At 40.1% G+C, this 16,682-nt stretch overlaps 1 protein-coding gene across 4 annotated transcripts in view; it reads left to right on the forward strand.

Moving 5' to 3' along the window:
* The window catches only part of ANKRD28 (ankyrin repeat domain 28), a 157,953-nt gene that overhangs the window by 65,401 nt on the left and 75,870 nt on the right, over positions 1 to 16,682 (forward strand). For all 4 annotated transcript variants that reach the window (XM_075547184.1, XM_075547183.1, XM_075547181.1 and 1 more), the window contains one exon: positions 9,154 to 9,232. In XM_075547184.1, the coding sequence (XP_075403299.1) occupies positions 9,154 to 9,232 (79 nt within the window). The remainder of the gene's footprint in view (positions 1 to 9,153; positions 9,233 to 16,682) is intronic.

The raw sequence follows: 16,682 nt of genomic DNA on the forward strand, positions 1-16,682 counted from the left end.
AGTCTCTGATTCAGATTGGTCATTACCAGCCTAAACGGCTCACTCATGCCCACTAATGCTTACATTATCAATCTTGTTCCATTTCATTTTTTATGACTTCTATGTTCCTGTATTCATAGTTCATACATTCCACATTTCTGATTAGTAACATATTTGTAGCTGTTTCTTCTCATGTTGAGTTGTGACCCCTCAGCAAATGAAGGTCCCAAACGTTTTAATCCATCCACATTATTGTGGTTTACTATATTTTTAGGAGACTTCTCTTCCCCAGTCTCATTTTGAGTACCTTCTAATGTCAGGAGTTCATCTTTTGGAACTGTGTCTGACAATGATCTGCTACTATTGTATGGATAGTACAACTAGGCCTTCAGAAGTGGACAGCCTATTCTTTTTTCCTAGTTTGTCTCCATCTGGAAGCTCCATTGAAACCTGTTCATCATGGGTGATCCTGCTGGTATTTGAAAATACCATGGCTTACCTTCCAGCATCACCGCAGCACACAAGCTACTACCATACAGCAAACTGACAGGCAAGTGGTGGCACTTCTGCTTAAATCCAACCTTTTTTCCTGGTCTGTTCTCAGGATCCACCATAAATCCTAACTTACTCTGAATAAAATATGGACACATCAGAAAGTGCATGCCTGGTAGAAAAGTCCTATGTTTCTATTTCTCAGCTTTTTCCATTTATGACATCTTGCATAGTTATTATCAAAACCAGACTATTAATATAATTCAGTTAAAAGAACTATATTTGGCAGCAGTTTTTGTGTGTACTCATTTGAACAAAAGTACTAGTAAATGTCTTCATGTGTAATTTTATGACATTGTATCATATATAAATTTCTGTCACCACCACATTGAAAATACAGAATAGCTTAGTTACAACAAAAGAAGTCCCTTATGTTCTGACCAAATGTTTATACATCTCTTCTTCAATGCGTCAGTCAGAATATGCCTGTGGCCCAAGCTCAAACTGATTAGCAGCACTGGGATTCTTTAACTCTTCTAAAATGTCTCTCATTTCCCTCAGGACAACTCCCTGTAATACTTAAAGCTAGTTTTTGTTTATATTTTCAAAGAGATGAGCAAAAAGACTCAAAAATCAACCTCCCCCTCTTCCATTTCCCTCGCCTTCTCTTCATCATCCACCCCTCCTTCCTTCCTCTGCAGGAGAAATGTCAGAAAAATAGATCATATTATATGATCAAAAGCCATGGGGTTGAAAAACACTTGAGTCAGATGGGGCATTTAACAATTCTAATTGGAACTGCTTTGGAATACTACATTGAGATGTAATGGCTTCAAAATAATTTTTTTTCTTGCTCTTTTTTAATGGGCACCTGGGACTTAGGGAAGACCTAGTATAGGAAATTGTTTCTAGGGTTTATTCATTCACACGCCTTTCAGTTGAGTGAATTTTTTTTCACTCCAAACTAGTTTGTCAGCTTTCTGTACCAAGAAGAAATCACTTTTATCAGTTTCTAGGTCATTCTTCAGAGGTATTTAAGGAATCTTCGAGCCTGTGTTTTTGTAGATACCTTGTACATGCACAGTTACTTTGACCGCCCTGGTTTCATTTAACACTGTATTAAGAAATAGTTTCAACTTATAAGGAGGCTCTAATTTACATAGGGAGCATAGTGTTTTGTTGTATGTATGCACAGCTAGAAGGCCTGTCAGTTGATAAGTTCATATCTGGTAGTTGGTAAACTGAGGTCTGAAGCACAGAATCATAAGAAGTTTGTGTGTGTGTGTGTGTGTGTGTGTGTGTGTGTCTCTTATAACAATAGGTACATGCCAGCTGGTATTTTTGTATTGGACCAAAACCTTTTTTCTTGATTTCACTGACAGTTTTAGTGCCATCTTTCTTTTGTAGATTATACCAACAAGGCACTAGCTGCAACTCCAATTTTAGTTCTTTTTTGTTTTTCAAGTGGTATATGGTATCAGCCAGGAATTTGAGCTTGGGTTTCCCTTGTGACAGGCAAGAACACTACCACTGAACCCCATCTTGGTAGTGTGACAGGTTAAGCGTTGGATGAGCCCATGGAGATTTCATCTCAGTAGTAATGCTCTGCCCTATATGGTCACTGTGAGTTAGAATCTACTCGATGGCAGTAGGTTATTGTTTTTTTCAAGTGATAGGAGACTTTTGGATGCATAAAAAACAGTTTTAAGGCAAAACTCCTTTGTGTGTTTATTATTTCTCCTAAGTGTTTTCTGTGTCTTGGCCACACCAATTCAATAACACTTTATATCTTTTTGAACTTACTGAAGATTTTCTTTAGTGCCCAACTTAATGATTGTGCAATTACTTCCTATTTTCTGTGCCCCCTGTCTGTAGTGATGGAAGATTCTAATGCCAGCCAACCAACCAAAAAGTCATTGGTTCCATTGCTCCAGTTACTCTGTGGGAGAAAAATGTGGTCAGTCTACATCTGTAAACTTTCACAGCCTGGAATCTCTATAGGGCAGTTCTACTTTGTCCTACAGGGCTTTTGTGGGTTTGAATTAATTCCTTGGGCTTTTTACTCCAATAAAAAGTTAGCCTTGAAAACGCACAGGAACAACTCTACCCTGTCATATAGAGTTGCCGTGAGTTGCCATCAACTCTGGTTTTTACTAGTTAAAATTCACTATAGCATGCCAAGGTTACTGGTCTTCATGTTACTCAAGAAGAAGAATATTGGTTAGTTGTGTGAATTAAATAAATGTTGATTAAGGGCTTCTTATGTTCCATAATTTTAGGTAATCATTCTTCTATTGAACATTTTAGATTTTTCCAGTATTTTACTTCCTACAGTGATTCAAAAGATATATTTAATAAAGTAATATATTTATCTGGATAGGTTTTTTTCCACTTTAGTAAATTTTGCTGGAAAGCAATAGGAAAACATTTTAAGCCTAATTTTCAATATTTAACTGGTTGTAAAATTAAGAATGGTTAATATTTTTCTTCCTGAAATTGACCAAGCTATTCAATTGACCAAATTTATTGACAACTTGATTTGTAAATAATAAGTGCAATTTTCATATGAGTCATAAAATATATTAATAGGAGCAAGGCATTGAGTCATCTGATTTCAGATCTCCCTCGCGTGTACATGATTCACTTAGGTATGTGAATTGTGTTTGGCTAATACTGCTCAGTAGTCTGAATTTGTCCAGGTAGGTCTGATGTTAAATCAGGATCCTTGGTAGCAAGGTGGGTAGTTTGGGAGAGTACAAGTAGTTCACTCTGAGGTAATGGACAGACTATGTGCCTCTGCTCAAAAGCCATGCTTCAGTGCAAGAACACTTTGTTTTTACAACTTGGCAATCTGTGATGGTGCCCAGTTATCAAAAGATAAAGCATCTGGGGCAGTGGTTCTCAACATTCCTAATGTTGCGACCCTTTAATACAGTTCTTCATGTTGTGATCCCCCAACCATAAAATTATTTTTGTTGCTACTTTATAACTGTAACTTTGCTACTCTTATGAATTGGGTGACCCCTGTGAAAGGTTGTTGGACCCCCAAAGGGGTTGTGACCCACAGGTTGAGAACCACTGATGTGGGTTCTTAAAGGCTTGAAGTAAAATAATTGGCCATCTATCAGGGAAACAACAGCCCACACAGAAGAAGCACACCAGCCTGTATGATCATGAGGTGTCGATGGGGCAGGGTAACCGACATCAGAAGACCCAAAACAAGCAAACAACAAACAAAAAAAGCCATTTTCTTGAGAACGAGGTGGGTCGGAGCAGAGACCTAAAACCCATCTGTAGACAGTGGGACATCCCCTCACAGAAGGGTCACAAGGAAGGGGTGAGTCAAACGGCACAGTATAGCACTGATGAAACATACAGTATTCCTCCGGTTGCTTGACGCTTCCTACTCCCCCCCACCCCCTGTGATCACCCCAATCCTGCCTTTCAGTTCTATCTAGGCCGTACGGAGCATGTACACAGGTACAAGACACAAGGAATCCAGGAACAGGAATGGGAGTAGCGATACCAGGAGGGAGGAGAAAGATAGAGGAGGGGAGGGATGACCTATCAATAAAGATTAATGGGTACTTCAAATCCACCAGGCATTCCTTGCAGGGTAGGGGGGAATTTTATAGTTTCGGAAACCTTATGTTGAATCACAGTGAGTAAGAACTTACTTGATGACAGTAGGGTTTAGACTGTTAATTTATAGTTTAAATGAACTACTGTGTTAATGAGTAAACTGAAGATTTATTTGCAAAGGGTCATTTTATTTCAATGAATAAATTGGACAATGGGCTTGAGGTAATCTTGAAATTATAGCTTTCTCAACCATGGTGTGTTGAGTGATTTCTGTTCAGAGCATGGTGTTTGCTCCAAGGTATTATGTTGGAATAAATCATATGACCTGTGGAAATTAATTGTGGTACACAGGCAAAAATTCTAAACGTAACAAAAATCATTAATTGTTAGTACCTTTCATAGATCATTATTTATCTTTGTATATAATTAAGCATTTTTGTTTCATTTTTGGATTGTATATAGATATTTCTTTGATAATTTTTATTCAAATTTAATTTTTTAACCATTTTATTGGGCTCATACAACTCTTATCACAATCCATACATCCTTCCATTATGTAAAGCACATTTGTACATTCATTGCCCTCATCATTCTCAAAACATTTGCTCTCCACATAAGCCCCTGGCATCAGCTACTCACTTTTCCCCTCCCTCCCCGCTATCCCCTCTCTCATGAACCCTTGATAATTTATAAATTATTATTTTGCCATATCTTGTCCTGTCCAATGTCTCCCTTCACCCACTTTTCTATTGTCCATCCCCCAGGGAGGAGGTTATATGTAGGACCTTGTAATCGGTTCCCCCTTTCCACCCCACCCTCCTTCGACCTTCCCAATATTGCTACTCTCACCACTGGTCCTGAAGGGGTCATCTGTCCTGGATTCCCTGTGTTTCCAGTTCCTATCTGTACCAGTGTACATCCTCTGGTCTAGCCAGATTTGTAAGGTAGAATTGGGTTCATGATAGTGGGGGGTGGGAGAAAAAGAAGTATTTAGGAACTAGAGGAAAGTTGTATGTTTCATCTGTGCTACACTGCGCCCTGACTGGCTCGTCTCCTCCCTGTGACCCTTCTGTGAGGGGATGTCCAATTGCCTACAGAAGGGCTTTGTGTCCCCAATCTGCATTCCCCCTCATTCACAATGATTTTTTGTTCTTTGATGTCTGATACCTGATCCATTCGACACCTCGTGATCACACAGACTGATGTGCTTCTTCCATGTGGGCTTTGTTGCTTCTGAGCTAGATGGATGCTTGCTTACCTTCAAGCCTTTTAAGACCCCAGACACTATATCTTTTGATAACTGGGCACCATCAGCTTTCTTCACCATATTTGCTTATCCACACATTTGTCTTCAGCGATCACATCAGGGAGGTGAGCATACAATATATGATTTTTTGTTCTTTGATGCCTGATAACTGATCTCTTCGGCACCTCATAAACACACAGGCTAGTATGCTTCTTCCATGTGGGCTTTGTTGCTTCTGAGCTAGATGGCCGCTTGTTCACACCTTCAAGCCTTTAAGACCCCAGACCCTATATCTTCTGATAGCCAGGCACCATCAGCTTTCTTCACCACATTTGCTTATGCACCCACTTTGTTTTCAGCAATCTTGTCAGGAAGGTGACCATCATGGAATGACAGTTTAACAGAACCAAGTATTCTTGCCTTGAGGGAGTACTTGAGTGGCAGACCAATATCCATCTTCTACCTTAATACTAAACCTATAAATATATGCACATAGATCTAGTTCCACTTTTATCCTCACTTATAAATATATTTACATATGTATTTGCCTTTGTTTAGACCTATAAATGCCCTTTGCCTCCTAGCTCTTTCCTCTATTTCCTTTTACTTTCCTCTTGTCCCACTATCATGTGCAACCTTCATTTGGGTTACAGTAATTCCTCTTGGTTACATTACCCTTGGTCACGCCCACCAGGCCTCCCACACCCTCCTCACCACTGACCTGGATCACTTGCTGCTCCTTTGTCCCTGGGTTTGTTACCACCACTACCTTTCCCTCCACTTCCCCTCTCCCATGCTCCCCCCCCCAACTGTTGGTCCCGTTTTTTTCTCCTCCAGAGTGTTCATCCAGCCAAGCTTATCTAGACAGACCTGGGGAGATAATAACATGCACAAAAACAAGACAGAGCAAAACCAAGCAACAAAATAAAGCAAAATTGCAACAAGAAGCCAATGACCAAAAAACAAAACACAACAAGAAAGTAAAGCTTATAGTTAGTTCAAGGACTGTTTGTTGGCCCTTAGGCATATTTTCCAGTTGAATCTGTTGCAGTGCTAAGCCCTTGCCCCTAAGTCCATCATTGGTATTCCTGGGGACTTGGGTGCTCTGTTCCCCTTACTGTTCTTTTCCATTCCCTTAAGTGTTTTGCCACGGTATGGTGGGATCAGATCGGGCAGAATTCCCACTGTCTCCAGTGTTGTCCCTGTAGGGCTATGGGTCAGTGAGGGATGGCATGTCCCATAGTGGTGCTGGTCATATGGTCCTCTCTGGATTTGCTGCTCTGAGTGGGAATAGAGTCCTCAAGGGTTGGTGGGCCAGGATGTGTTCCAGTCTCTTCCTCCCCCTTCATTTGCTCCCATATGCTCTGATTAACCCCACATTTACCTGTTGCTTTTAGTTGCTGCTGAATGGATTCTGATGTATGGTGACTCCATCCATATGTGCAAAGTAGAACTGCTCTGTATTTTCCAGATTGTGGCTAGATTGATAGGCCTGTCTCCTGAGAAACTTCTGAGTGTGTTCCAACTGCCAGATTTTTTTTGCTAGTACTTAAGCACTTATCTGTTTACACCATTAGCCACATTTAGGGGAAATTTTTTCTCCCAGCAATAAAACCCTAATTCCCCCCCCCCCCAAACCCCGGTTACTCCTGGTAACCACTAATGAACTTTTATCCATATGCATTTTCCTAGTCTAGATATTTTATACATGTGGGATCACTTAGCATGTACACAGATGTCACTTTTCTTGGTAACTAAATATTCCATTGTATTGTACGTATCACCTCCATGCTGCCTAGCCTCACTCAAAAATAATCAACAAACTGAACTCATTGCCATCAAGTAGATTCTGACTCATAGCAACCCTATAGGACAGGGTAGAACTATCCTTGTGGATTTCTGAAATAGTCTTAAGAATCTTAATTTATTTAAAGATCATTTTATTAGGGGTTCTTACAAACCTTATTACAATCCATTCATCAGTTGTGTAAGGCATATTTACATATGTTACCATCATTTTTTTTCTAGACAGTTGCTTTCTTTTGAGCCCTTGGTATCATCTCCCCCTCCCCGTGACCCCTTGATTATAAGTTATTATTTTCAGATCTCACAATGACCACTGTCTCCCTTCCCCCAAGGTTTCTGTTCTTCCCCCTGAGCAGGGGTGTGTGGTTGTGTGTCTGTCATTATGATCAGTTCCTCCTTCCCCTCCTTCCTACCCTTCTGGTATAGATGTTCCCATTCCTGTTCCTGGCTTGTGTGTGTCATGAGCTCTTATCTGTACCTGTGTACATGCTCCACTCTAGTTCGAAGTGAGAGGCATCACTTGGGTCATGATAGTGGGGAAGCCTCAAGGAACCAGAGGAGTGTTGTGTGTTTCATCAGTGCTTTACTGCACCCTGATTGACTCTTTCATTCCCTGGGACCACTCTGAGTGGGGATATTCCATTGTCTACAGGTGGACTTTGGGTCTCTGCTCCAACCCCCATTGTTCTAAACCATATGTTTTCGTTTGTTTGTTTGTTCAGGGTCTTCTGATGCCTGTTACTCAGTCCGATGACACCTCATGATTGCACAGGCTGTTGTGCTTCTTCATTGTGGGCTTATTGGTTCACTGCTAGATGGCTACTTGTTTAACTTCAAGACTTTTAAGACCCCAGATACTAAGTCTTTTAATAGCTGGGCATCATCTTCCTTTTTCACATTTGCTTATGCACTCATTTTGTCTTCAGTAATTTTGCTGGTAGGGTAGGAGAGTTTGGTAGAACAAAGTGTTATTTTATTGAGGGGAGGGCATGAGCAAGGCTCGAAGTCCGTCCACTATCTCAGTGTATTGCCATATAAATATGTTTGTACATAGACCAATACCTTTATTTTTATGGATTAATATATTTACATATGGATACACCTATGCTAATACCTCTATCCATAGTTTTGCTGCCTAGATCATTCCTGTTTCCTTTTACCTTCCCTCTTCCCCACCATCACCCATACTTCTGCCTCATAGGACTTCCTCTCAGCTAGATTGCTGTTGCTCCAATGCCCCCTGGATCTCTTTGTCTTCGTGTTGTTGTTTTTAATTCCCTAGTTGTTCCCCTGCCTATGGCTTGGTTTTCTCACCACACCCTTCTCCCCCCAAGTCTCTCCTGGAGAAACCATTGGCCCTGTTGCTTTCTCCTACGTAAGTAGGCATACCAACAATGGTATAAACCAAATAATTAGAAAACAAGCAATTGAAAAAAGAGAAAACATACATAGTTCTAGGTCTGTCTGTTGACCTTCATGACTATCTATCTCCCCACTGGTCCTGGGAGAATTTGGGGAGAGCTGCCTCTCCTTGCCTGAAGTCTATTTTGGGGGCTCTTTGGGGCTTTGTGGCTTTGCTTTACTCCTTTTGCTGATCTGTTATGTTCCCTCTTGGTTTGCCCCACTGTGGGGGGGCACGGAGGGCGTGTTCAGATAGCACTTCCTCCCTGCTATGTGTCCCTAGTATTGTCCTCTGTCGCAGTATGTGCCAATGAAGGGGCAGCTTGTCATGAGCTGTTGTCAGCCCTACAATCCTCTCTGTGCCTTAGTAGTTCCATGCAGAGATGTTGTCCTCTGTGCTTGGTGTGCCAATATGGGGTCTAGACTGATCACCCCTTTCTCTTTTTTTACAAGCTATTTTAAAAATAATATCACTTTTGATACCTGTTTGAAAGTTTGTTTTTTTTCTCATAGAAAATATACTGGGATTTGAAGACTAGACTAGATTTGTAGGAGTAATAATTTGATATTATTGTGTTTTTTCTTTAAACTATATTAAAATAAGCCTTATTTTAAAACTTACATTTTACCTTTCTTTGTTATCATAGGACAATGAAAAAAGAACCCCATTGCATGCTGCTGCCTATCTTGGAGATGCAGAAATCATTGAACTGCTTATTTTATCTGGTATGGTAAGCTCTGTAATGAGAGCATGTTAACTTATCTTTTGTCGCTATGATTTTTCAAAATTAATTGACTATATATGACTTGGTTCTTATGTATTTCCTAAACTGAAACTTAACTGACTTCATTTATTCTACAAATACTGATCATGTACCAGGTTCTGCCCTGAGTGTTTAAGGTACATTACAGAAGAAAATAAAGATGCCGTTACATATATTCTCGTTAGTAGAAATAGAAAATGAATAAAAGATTCGATGGTGGAGAGCGTTCTGTGGGGCATTCAGACTAGACTTGATTGAACAGTCCCTCAGACAGTTGCAGTCCTAGGTGGAGGTCACAGTGGCTCAAACCAGTGGTAGTCTAAAGAAATGGTTTGATGGTAGGTAGATTTTAAAGATGTCATTAAGACTTCTTATCTTTTAAAATATATTTTATATAATTTAATTTCAGGGCCAGGTACATTTCATTTAGGAAATTGTACTCTTTGTAAAAAAATTTTCCTAAAATACGATTTTATACTATGAAGTAATTGTACACTTGTTCCATAAAATAGTTTATATTGTGGCTGTACTGCTCACACTCGTAAAATAGGCAAGTATCTTAGCAATATTTGAGTTTAACTAGGCTACGATAGGGGTATTTATTGGGGATAGATGCATGTGTTTGAAGTGAGCTATGTTTCACATTAATAAAATTAGAGAAGTGTTAATATGGGAGGTATAGAGAGAGATTCTATATGGAGATCACAGTAAATAGTAGGCATCCTATGAGTAAAGGGACCTAATAGAATACAATGTTTACATTATAGATAAAGCTAAAATAACTTGCTTTTCTATAGTAAAGGTACAATCACATGTAATTAAGTATGATTAAACTTTGACCCTACCGTTATTTTTATGTTAATTTTGTTATAAATAACTTTAGTGTTGATGTGTACCTTGAAGATATGTTTGTTATATTGTAAAGGCTATCTCACTATGTTTAGCTGAGATTTACTAAGACAACTGAGGTGGTTGAAGTGAATATTCTCTTTAAATTCATAAAAATTTACCATTCTTTTCATGGTCTCCTCTTAATCCTTAACCAGGGTAGGGAATTTAGTCTGTATTGCTTGCTAGCATCTCCAGTGCTTCACATAGTTCTAAACACACCAATGTCCCTGAGAAAGTACTTTAAAGATTTGAATGAATTTATGATTTATGAAATAGAAGTTGAGGGTCTGTTTCCTTTTCAGGAATCTGTGCATATTTAGTTCTCGGTTTCCAGGTCTGTAGGAGAGGTGAGAATGGGAAAGGTAGAGAGAAGGTATGATGTCAAAGGAGATCAAGTCAGCGGAAAAGGACTTCCCCTATGGGTGCAACTCAAGCTCTAGAATTGCTTTTACCGACTGCCAATTAAACCATGAAAATAGCAGACATAGTAACAACATCCCAAGTACTTACAGGGTTTAGAGTAAAATGAATTGAAGTGTAATTCAAAGTTACCTGTTTACAAATGCAAACACAAATAAGCCAAGCTCTGTGTTGCACTGAAGATAGTATGAAAGGCACAGATCCTGTAATCAGACAAATTTCGGTTCAAATTCTGCCACCCTGCCTTCTATTAAACTTTGTGATCTTTGAAATTCTTTGAAGTCTAAGCCTCCTGTTTCCTCATTTGGAAAAATCTGGATAATACAAATTTTATAAGCTTGAAGGAGCAAGCATTAATTGAGATAATTTAGGTAAAGTGCCAAGAAAGTACCTGACACATAGTAAAACCAAGTCCACTGCTCGTGAGGCGATTCTAACTCAAATTGTAACCCTTAGAAGGGTGTCTGAGATCTTTACCAGAGTAGACTGCCTATACATCTGTGAAGGGGCTGGTGTGTGTGACCCCCAACCTTTTGATTAGCAGCCCATGCCTAACTCCGCTATGAGGGCTCCTTGGGCCTACAATAGACTTTCAATGATATGTTCGCTTTTAAGCAGCTCTTCTCTCTTTTTCTCATTTTTATCTGCTCTTGCCACCTTAATGTCAGATATTATTTAACTCTTTAATTATCTAAGTCTAGTCTACATCAACAAGAAAGTACAATAAAGTTGCTTCTCTGCTAGGTGACCGCTTGTTTAACTTCAGGCTTTTAAGATCCCATTTTCTACCCCCATATTCTACCACATATTCTCGAATATAAACTGACCGGAGTATAAGCCAAGGTACTTAATTATTACCTGGGAAACCAGAAAAACTGATTGACTCGAGTATAAGCCTAGGGTGGAAAATGCAGAAGCTATTGGTGAGTTTCAATAATCAAAACAAATGAAAATAAATTACTAAAAATTGAGACATCAGTGGGGTAATGTATTTAAATATTCATTTTAAATAAAAAGCATTAAATAAAAGGACAAGTCATTTACCATTCGCAAACCAGCACAGTAAGTGGAAAGTAGGTTCAACAAAAACAATAAGATATCAACAATGATACCTTAAGAGTACTATTCCCTGAGCTCAATCAGCAACCTAGCTAAACTGTAAAGAGTTAAAATCCTTCAAAACTGGATTCATCCTCATCATCTCTATCCAAATGCAGAGCTTCAGCTGGTGTGAGGTCATCATAGACGCTGTCCTCATTGAGATCGCCGTCATCACCATCTCTGCTGTCATTTTCATACAAAGCACAGTCTTTGGTGATACTAGCTCCTAGTTCTAGAAGGTCCTCAGTACAGGAGCCCTGGATCCAAAACATGTGCTTTGCTCTCAGTTGTTCTTAGTAAGGTGTCCTCTGTTTACCCATGGATTGACTTTTGTTTGTTTGTTTGTTTGTTTGTTTGTTTAATCCTAGAGGGATTTCAAATGGACACTCCTCCCATTGTTAGGTGTTGTCAAGTCAGTTCTGACATACAGTGACCCTATGTACAACAGAATGAAACCGTGTCTGGTCCTGCACCATCTTCACAATTGTTATGTTTGAGCCCTTTGTTGCAGCCACTGTGTTAGTCTATCTTTTCGAGAGTCTCTTTTTCTCTTTCCCTCTATACTACAAGCATGATGTCCTTCTCAGGAACTGGTCTCTTCTGATAACATGTCCTAAGCACGTGAGACAAAGAGCATTCTGGCTATACTTCTTCCAGATAGATTTGTTTGTTTGGGCAGTTAATACTAATTTCAGTGTTCTTTGCCAGCACCATAATTCAAATGCATTGATTCATTAAGGTTCCATGTGCCTTATTTTCATAGCCCTGGTGACTTAGTGGTTATATGTTAGGATGCTAACCACAAGGTCAGCAGTTCAAAACAACCAACTCGCTCCATGGGAAGATGAGCTACTGTATTCCTGTAAAAGGATTATAGTCTCAGACACTCACAGGGGGAGGGGGAAGTTATTTTCCTTTTGAAGCAGTTTTATTGACACTTCATCCACATAGTATACAATCCAATAATTCAATTATATCAAGAAGAGTTGTAAAATCATGACCACAATCAATTGTAGAAGATGTTCAGCTTGTACTCATTTTTTTTTACTTTCTTTTTTTTTTAAACAATTTATTAGGGGCACATACAACTCTTATCACAGTTCATATATATACATACATCAGTTGTATAAAGCACATCTGTACATTCTTTGCCCTAATCATTTTTTTTCTCCTCTTTTCTTTTTTTACATTTTATTAGGGACTCATACAACTCTTATCACCATCCATACATTCCCTGCCCCAATCATTTTCAAAGCATATGCTCTCCACTTAAGCCCTTTGCATCGGGTCCTCTTTTTTTTCCCCTCCCTCCCCGCTCCCCCCTCCTTCATGTGCCCTTTGTAATTTATACATCGTTATTTTGTCATATCTTGCTCTATCCAGAATCTCACTACTCTGCCGTCCCTCTCCCAGGGAGGAGGTCACATGTGGATCCCTGTAATCAGTTCCCCCTTTCCAACCCACTCACCCTACACTCTCCCAGCATCGCCCCTCACACCCTTGGTCCTGAAGGTATCATCCACCCTGTATTCCCTGTGCCTCCAGCCCTCATATGTACCAGTGTACAACCTCTGCCCTATCCAGCCCTGCAAGGTAGAATTCGGATCATGGTAGTTGGGGGGAGGAAGCATCCAGGATCTGGGGGAAAGCTGTGCTCTTCGTCGGTGCTACCTCGCACTCTGACTGACCCTTCTCCTCTCCTAAACCCCTCTATGAGGGGATCTCCAGTGGCCGACACTTGGGCCTTGGGTCTCCACTCTGCACTTCCCCCTTCATTCAATATGGTATATGTGTGTGTGTGTGTGTGTGTGTGTATATATATATATATATATATATATATATATATATATATACACATACACACACACACACATATTCTTTTCTTTTTTTTTTTGCATGATGCCTTATACCTGGTCCCTTGGGCACCTCGTGTCGATCGCTGTCACTTTTAAAAGAGTTGTCAATCCCAGTGTTCCTTCCCCCTTCTCACATCCATTGTTCACTCCCCAGTTCCTTTCACACCCCTCCCCATAAACCATTGCATCAGTTACTGTCCGTATGCATTTACTTCTATATGTCATAAACTAGGAAACCTTCCAGAAACAAACAGGAAAAAGAAAATTTTATATATATATATATGTATGTATGTATGTATGTATGTATGTATGTATGTATGTATGAAAGAAAAGACCACCAATAATATTTTAAAAGCCAGAAAAGAAATTTCTGTCTTGGAACAAGAAGTATTTTAGCCTAGAGGAAATTCAGGTTAGGTGTAGAGAGAGGCCAGCTGACCAAGTGCCATATTATACCGTGGTTTGATACACCGTTATCAATTTGACAATAGTCTCTGTCTGATAGTAAAGCTGTTTGAGTCTCTCACCTGTGACTGGAGAGGATCAGCCAGAGGCTTTTTCTGACTAAATGCTCTGCAGATGGGTTTGAGCTTCCACTGTCCTCCATAGCCTTCCCAATTTGCGTGTATACAGTTTAAGCTCTGATATTTCCCTTCATCACACTTGGATTTTGTTATCATCATCTTTGATCACACTATCCTGCCGGGCTGCTATGAGCCAGAATTGACTTGATTTACCTCTGTCAGGGTTTCGTGCACTTTGATTTAGAGGTTCTGAAAATATTGCATAATACGTGTGCCACAAAAAATGCCTGATTGGCCGCAGATGGGGGACTAGTTTTGCCACCATAGCAATGCACCTGCTTACTCAGCCAGTCTTTGGCAAAAAATACCATGCCTCTCTTGCCCCATGTGCTTTACTCACCTGACCACACTCTGTGTGACTTCTTTTTGTTTCCATGAATGAAGAGGGACATGAAAGGACAGCAGTGTAACTGTGTAGAAGAGGTGAAGAAAAAACGAGGGAAGTGCTGTCAGCCATCCAAACAGATGTGTTTGAAAAGTGTTTCCAAGAATGGAATTGCAGATTTGACTAATGTATTAAGTGTAATGGAGAGTTCTTTGACAATGAAAAGTTTTTGTTAAAAAAATTATTTTAATACATAGCTTGAAAAAAATTCCTTTTTTGTTACACCGTTGTATTTTGCTATTTTTATAGAACATTATGTGCATGTGTGCTTCCATACTTGAAATGCAAATTTTTGTCAGTTATATCTTTCATTAAATCTTAGAATATTTTATATCTGTGTGTCTTTCAGCAATGATAATGTCTAAAAAACCTTCCTCTGGGTCAAGGGAGATGGAGGAAGGAGCTAGGAGTCAAAGGGCATTCATGGAGGTCTAGACAAAGACATGTACATGCAAATATATATAGGAGGTTGGGGAAATAGATCTTTGTGTCGATATTTATAGGTCAAGTATTAAGGTGGCGGAAGGACCTTGGGCCTCTACTCAAACACTCCCTCTATGCATGAATACCTTCTTTTATTAAATTGGAACTCTATGATGCTCACTCTCCCGACACAACGGCTGGAGCCAAAGTGGGTGGACAAGTAAATGTGGTGAAGAAAGCTGATGATGCCCGGCTATCAAAAGAGATAGTGACTGGGGTCTTAAAGGCTTGAAGATAAACAAGCGGCCATCTAGCTCAGAAGCAACAAAGTCCACATGGAAGAACACACCAGCCTATGTGATCGAGTGGCCCCAAAGGGATCAGTTACCAGGCATCAAAGAACAAAAAATCATATCAGTGACTGCACACCTCCATGATAGGATCGCTGAAGACAAATGGGTGCACAAGCAAATGTGGTGAAGAAAGCTGATGGTGCCCGGCTATCAAAAGAGATAGTGTCTGGGGTCTTAAAGGCTTGAAGGTGAACAAGCGGCCATCTCGCTCAGAAACAAATAAGCCCACATGGAAGAAGCACACCGGCCAGTGCGATCACGAGGTGCCCAAGGGACCAGATATAAGGCATCATGCAAAAAAAAAAAAAAAGATATAAGTGTGTGTATGTATGTGTATATGTACATATGTATGTGTATATATATATTATATTAAATGAAGGGGGAAGTGCAGAGTGGAGACCCAAGGCCCAAGTGTCGACCAATGGAGATCCCCTCATAGAGGGGCCTAGGAGAGGAGATGGGTTAATTAGGGTGTGAGGTAGTATCGATGAAGAACACAGCTTTCCCCCAGATCCTGGATGCTTCCTCCCCCCAACTACCATGATCCGAATTCTACCTTGCAGGGCTGGATAGGACAGAGGCTGGAGATACAGGGAATCCAGGGTGGATGATACCTCCAGGACCAAGGGCGTGAGGGACGATGCTGGGAGAGTGGAGGGTGAGTGGGTTGGAAAGGGGGAACTGATTACAAGGAGCCACATGTGACCTCTTCCCTGGGAGAGGGACAACAGAGAAGGGGGGAAGGGAGACCCCGAATAGGGCAAGATATGACAAAATAACGAGGTATAAATTACCAAGGGCATATGAGGGAGGGGGGAAAGGGGAGGGAGGGGGGGAAAAAAAGAGGACCTCATGCAAGGGGCTTAAGTGGAGAGCAAATGCCTTGAGAATGATTGGGGCAGGGAATGTATGGATGTGCTTTATACAATTGATGTATGTATATGTATGGATTGTGGTAAGAGTTGTTGGAGTCCCTAATAAAATGTAAAAGAAGAAAAGAGAAAAAAAAATGATTAGGGCAAAGACTGTACAGATGTGCTTTATACAATTGATGTATGTATATGTATGAACTGTGAAAAGAATTGTATCAGCCCCAATAAATTGTTTAAAAAAAAAAAACCTTCCTCTGTCTTTATTTTTTTGTTTTGTTTTAAACGTTTTATTAGGGGCTCATACGACTCTTATCGCAGTCCATACATATACATACATCAATTGTATAAAGCACATCCATACATTCCCTGCCCCAATCATTCTCAAAGCATTTGCTCTCCACTTAAGCCCTTTGCATCAGGTCCTCTTTTTTTTTCCCCTCCCTCCCCTTTCCCCCCTCCCTCATGTGCCCGTGGTGATTTATACATCGTTATTTTGTCATATCTTGCACTATCCAGAGTCTCCCTTC

The sequence above is a fragment of the Tenrec ecaudatus genome, chromosome 4, assembly GCF_050624435.1.
Source record: "Tenrec ecaudatus isolate mTenEca1 chromosome 4, mTenEca1.hap1, whole genome shotgun sequence".
NCBI lineage: Eukaryota > Metazoa > Chordata > Mammalia > Afrosoricida > Tenrecidae > Tenrec > Tenrec ecaudatus.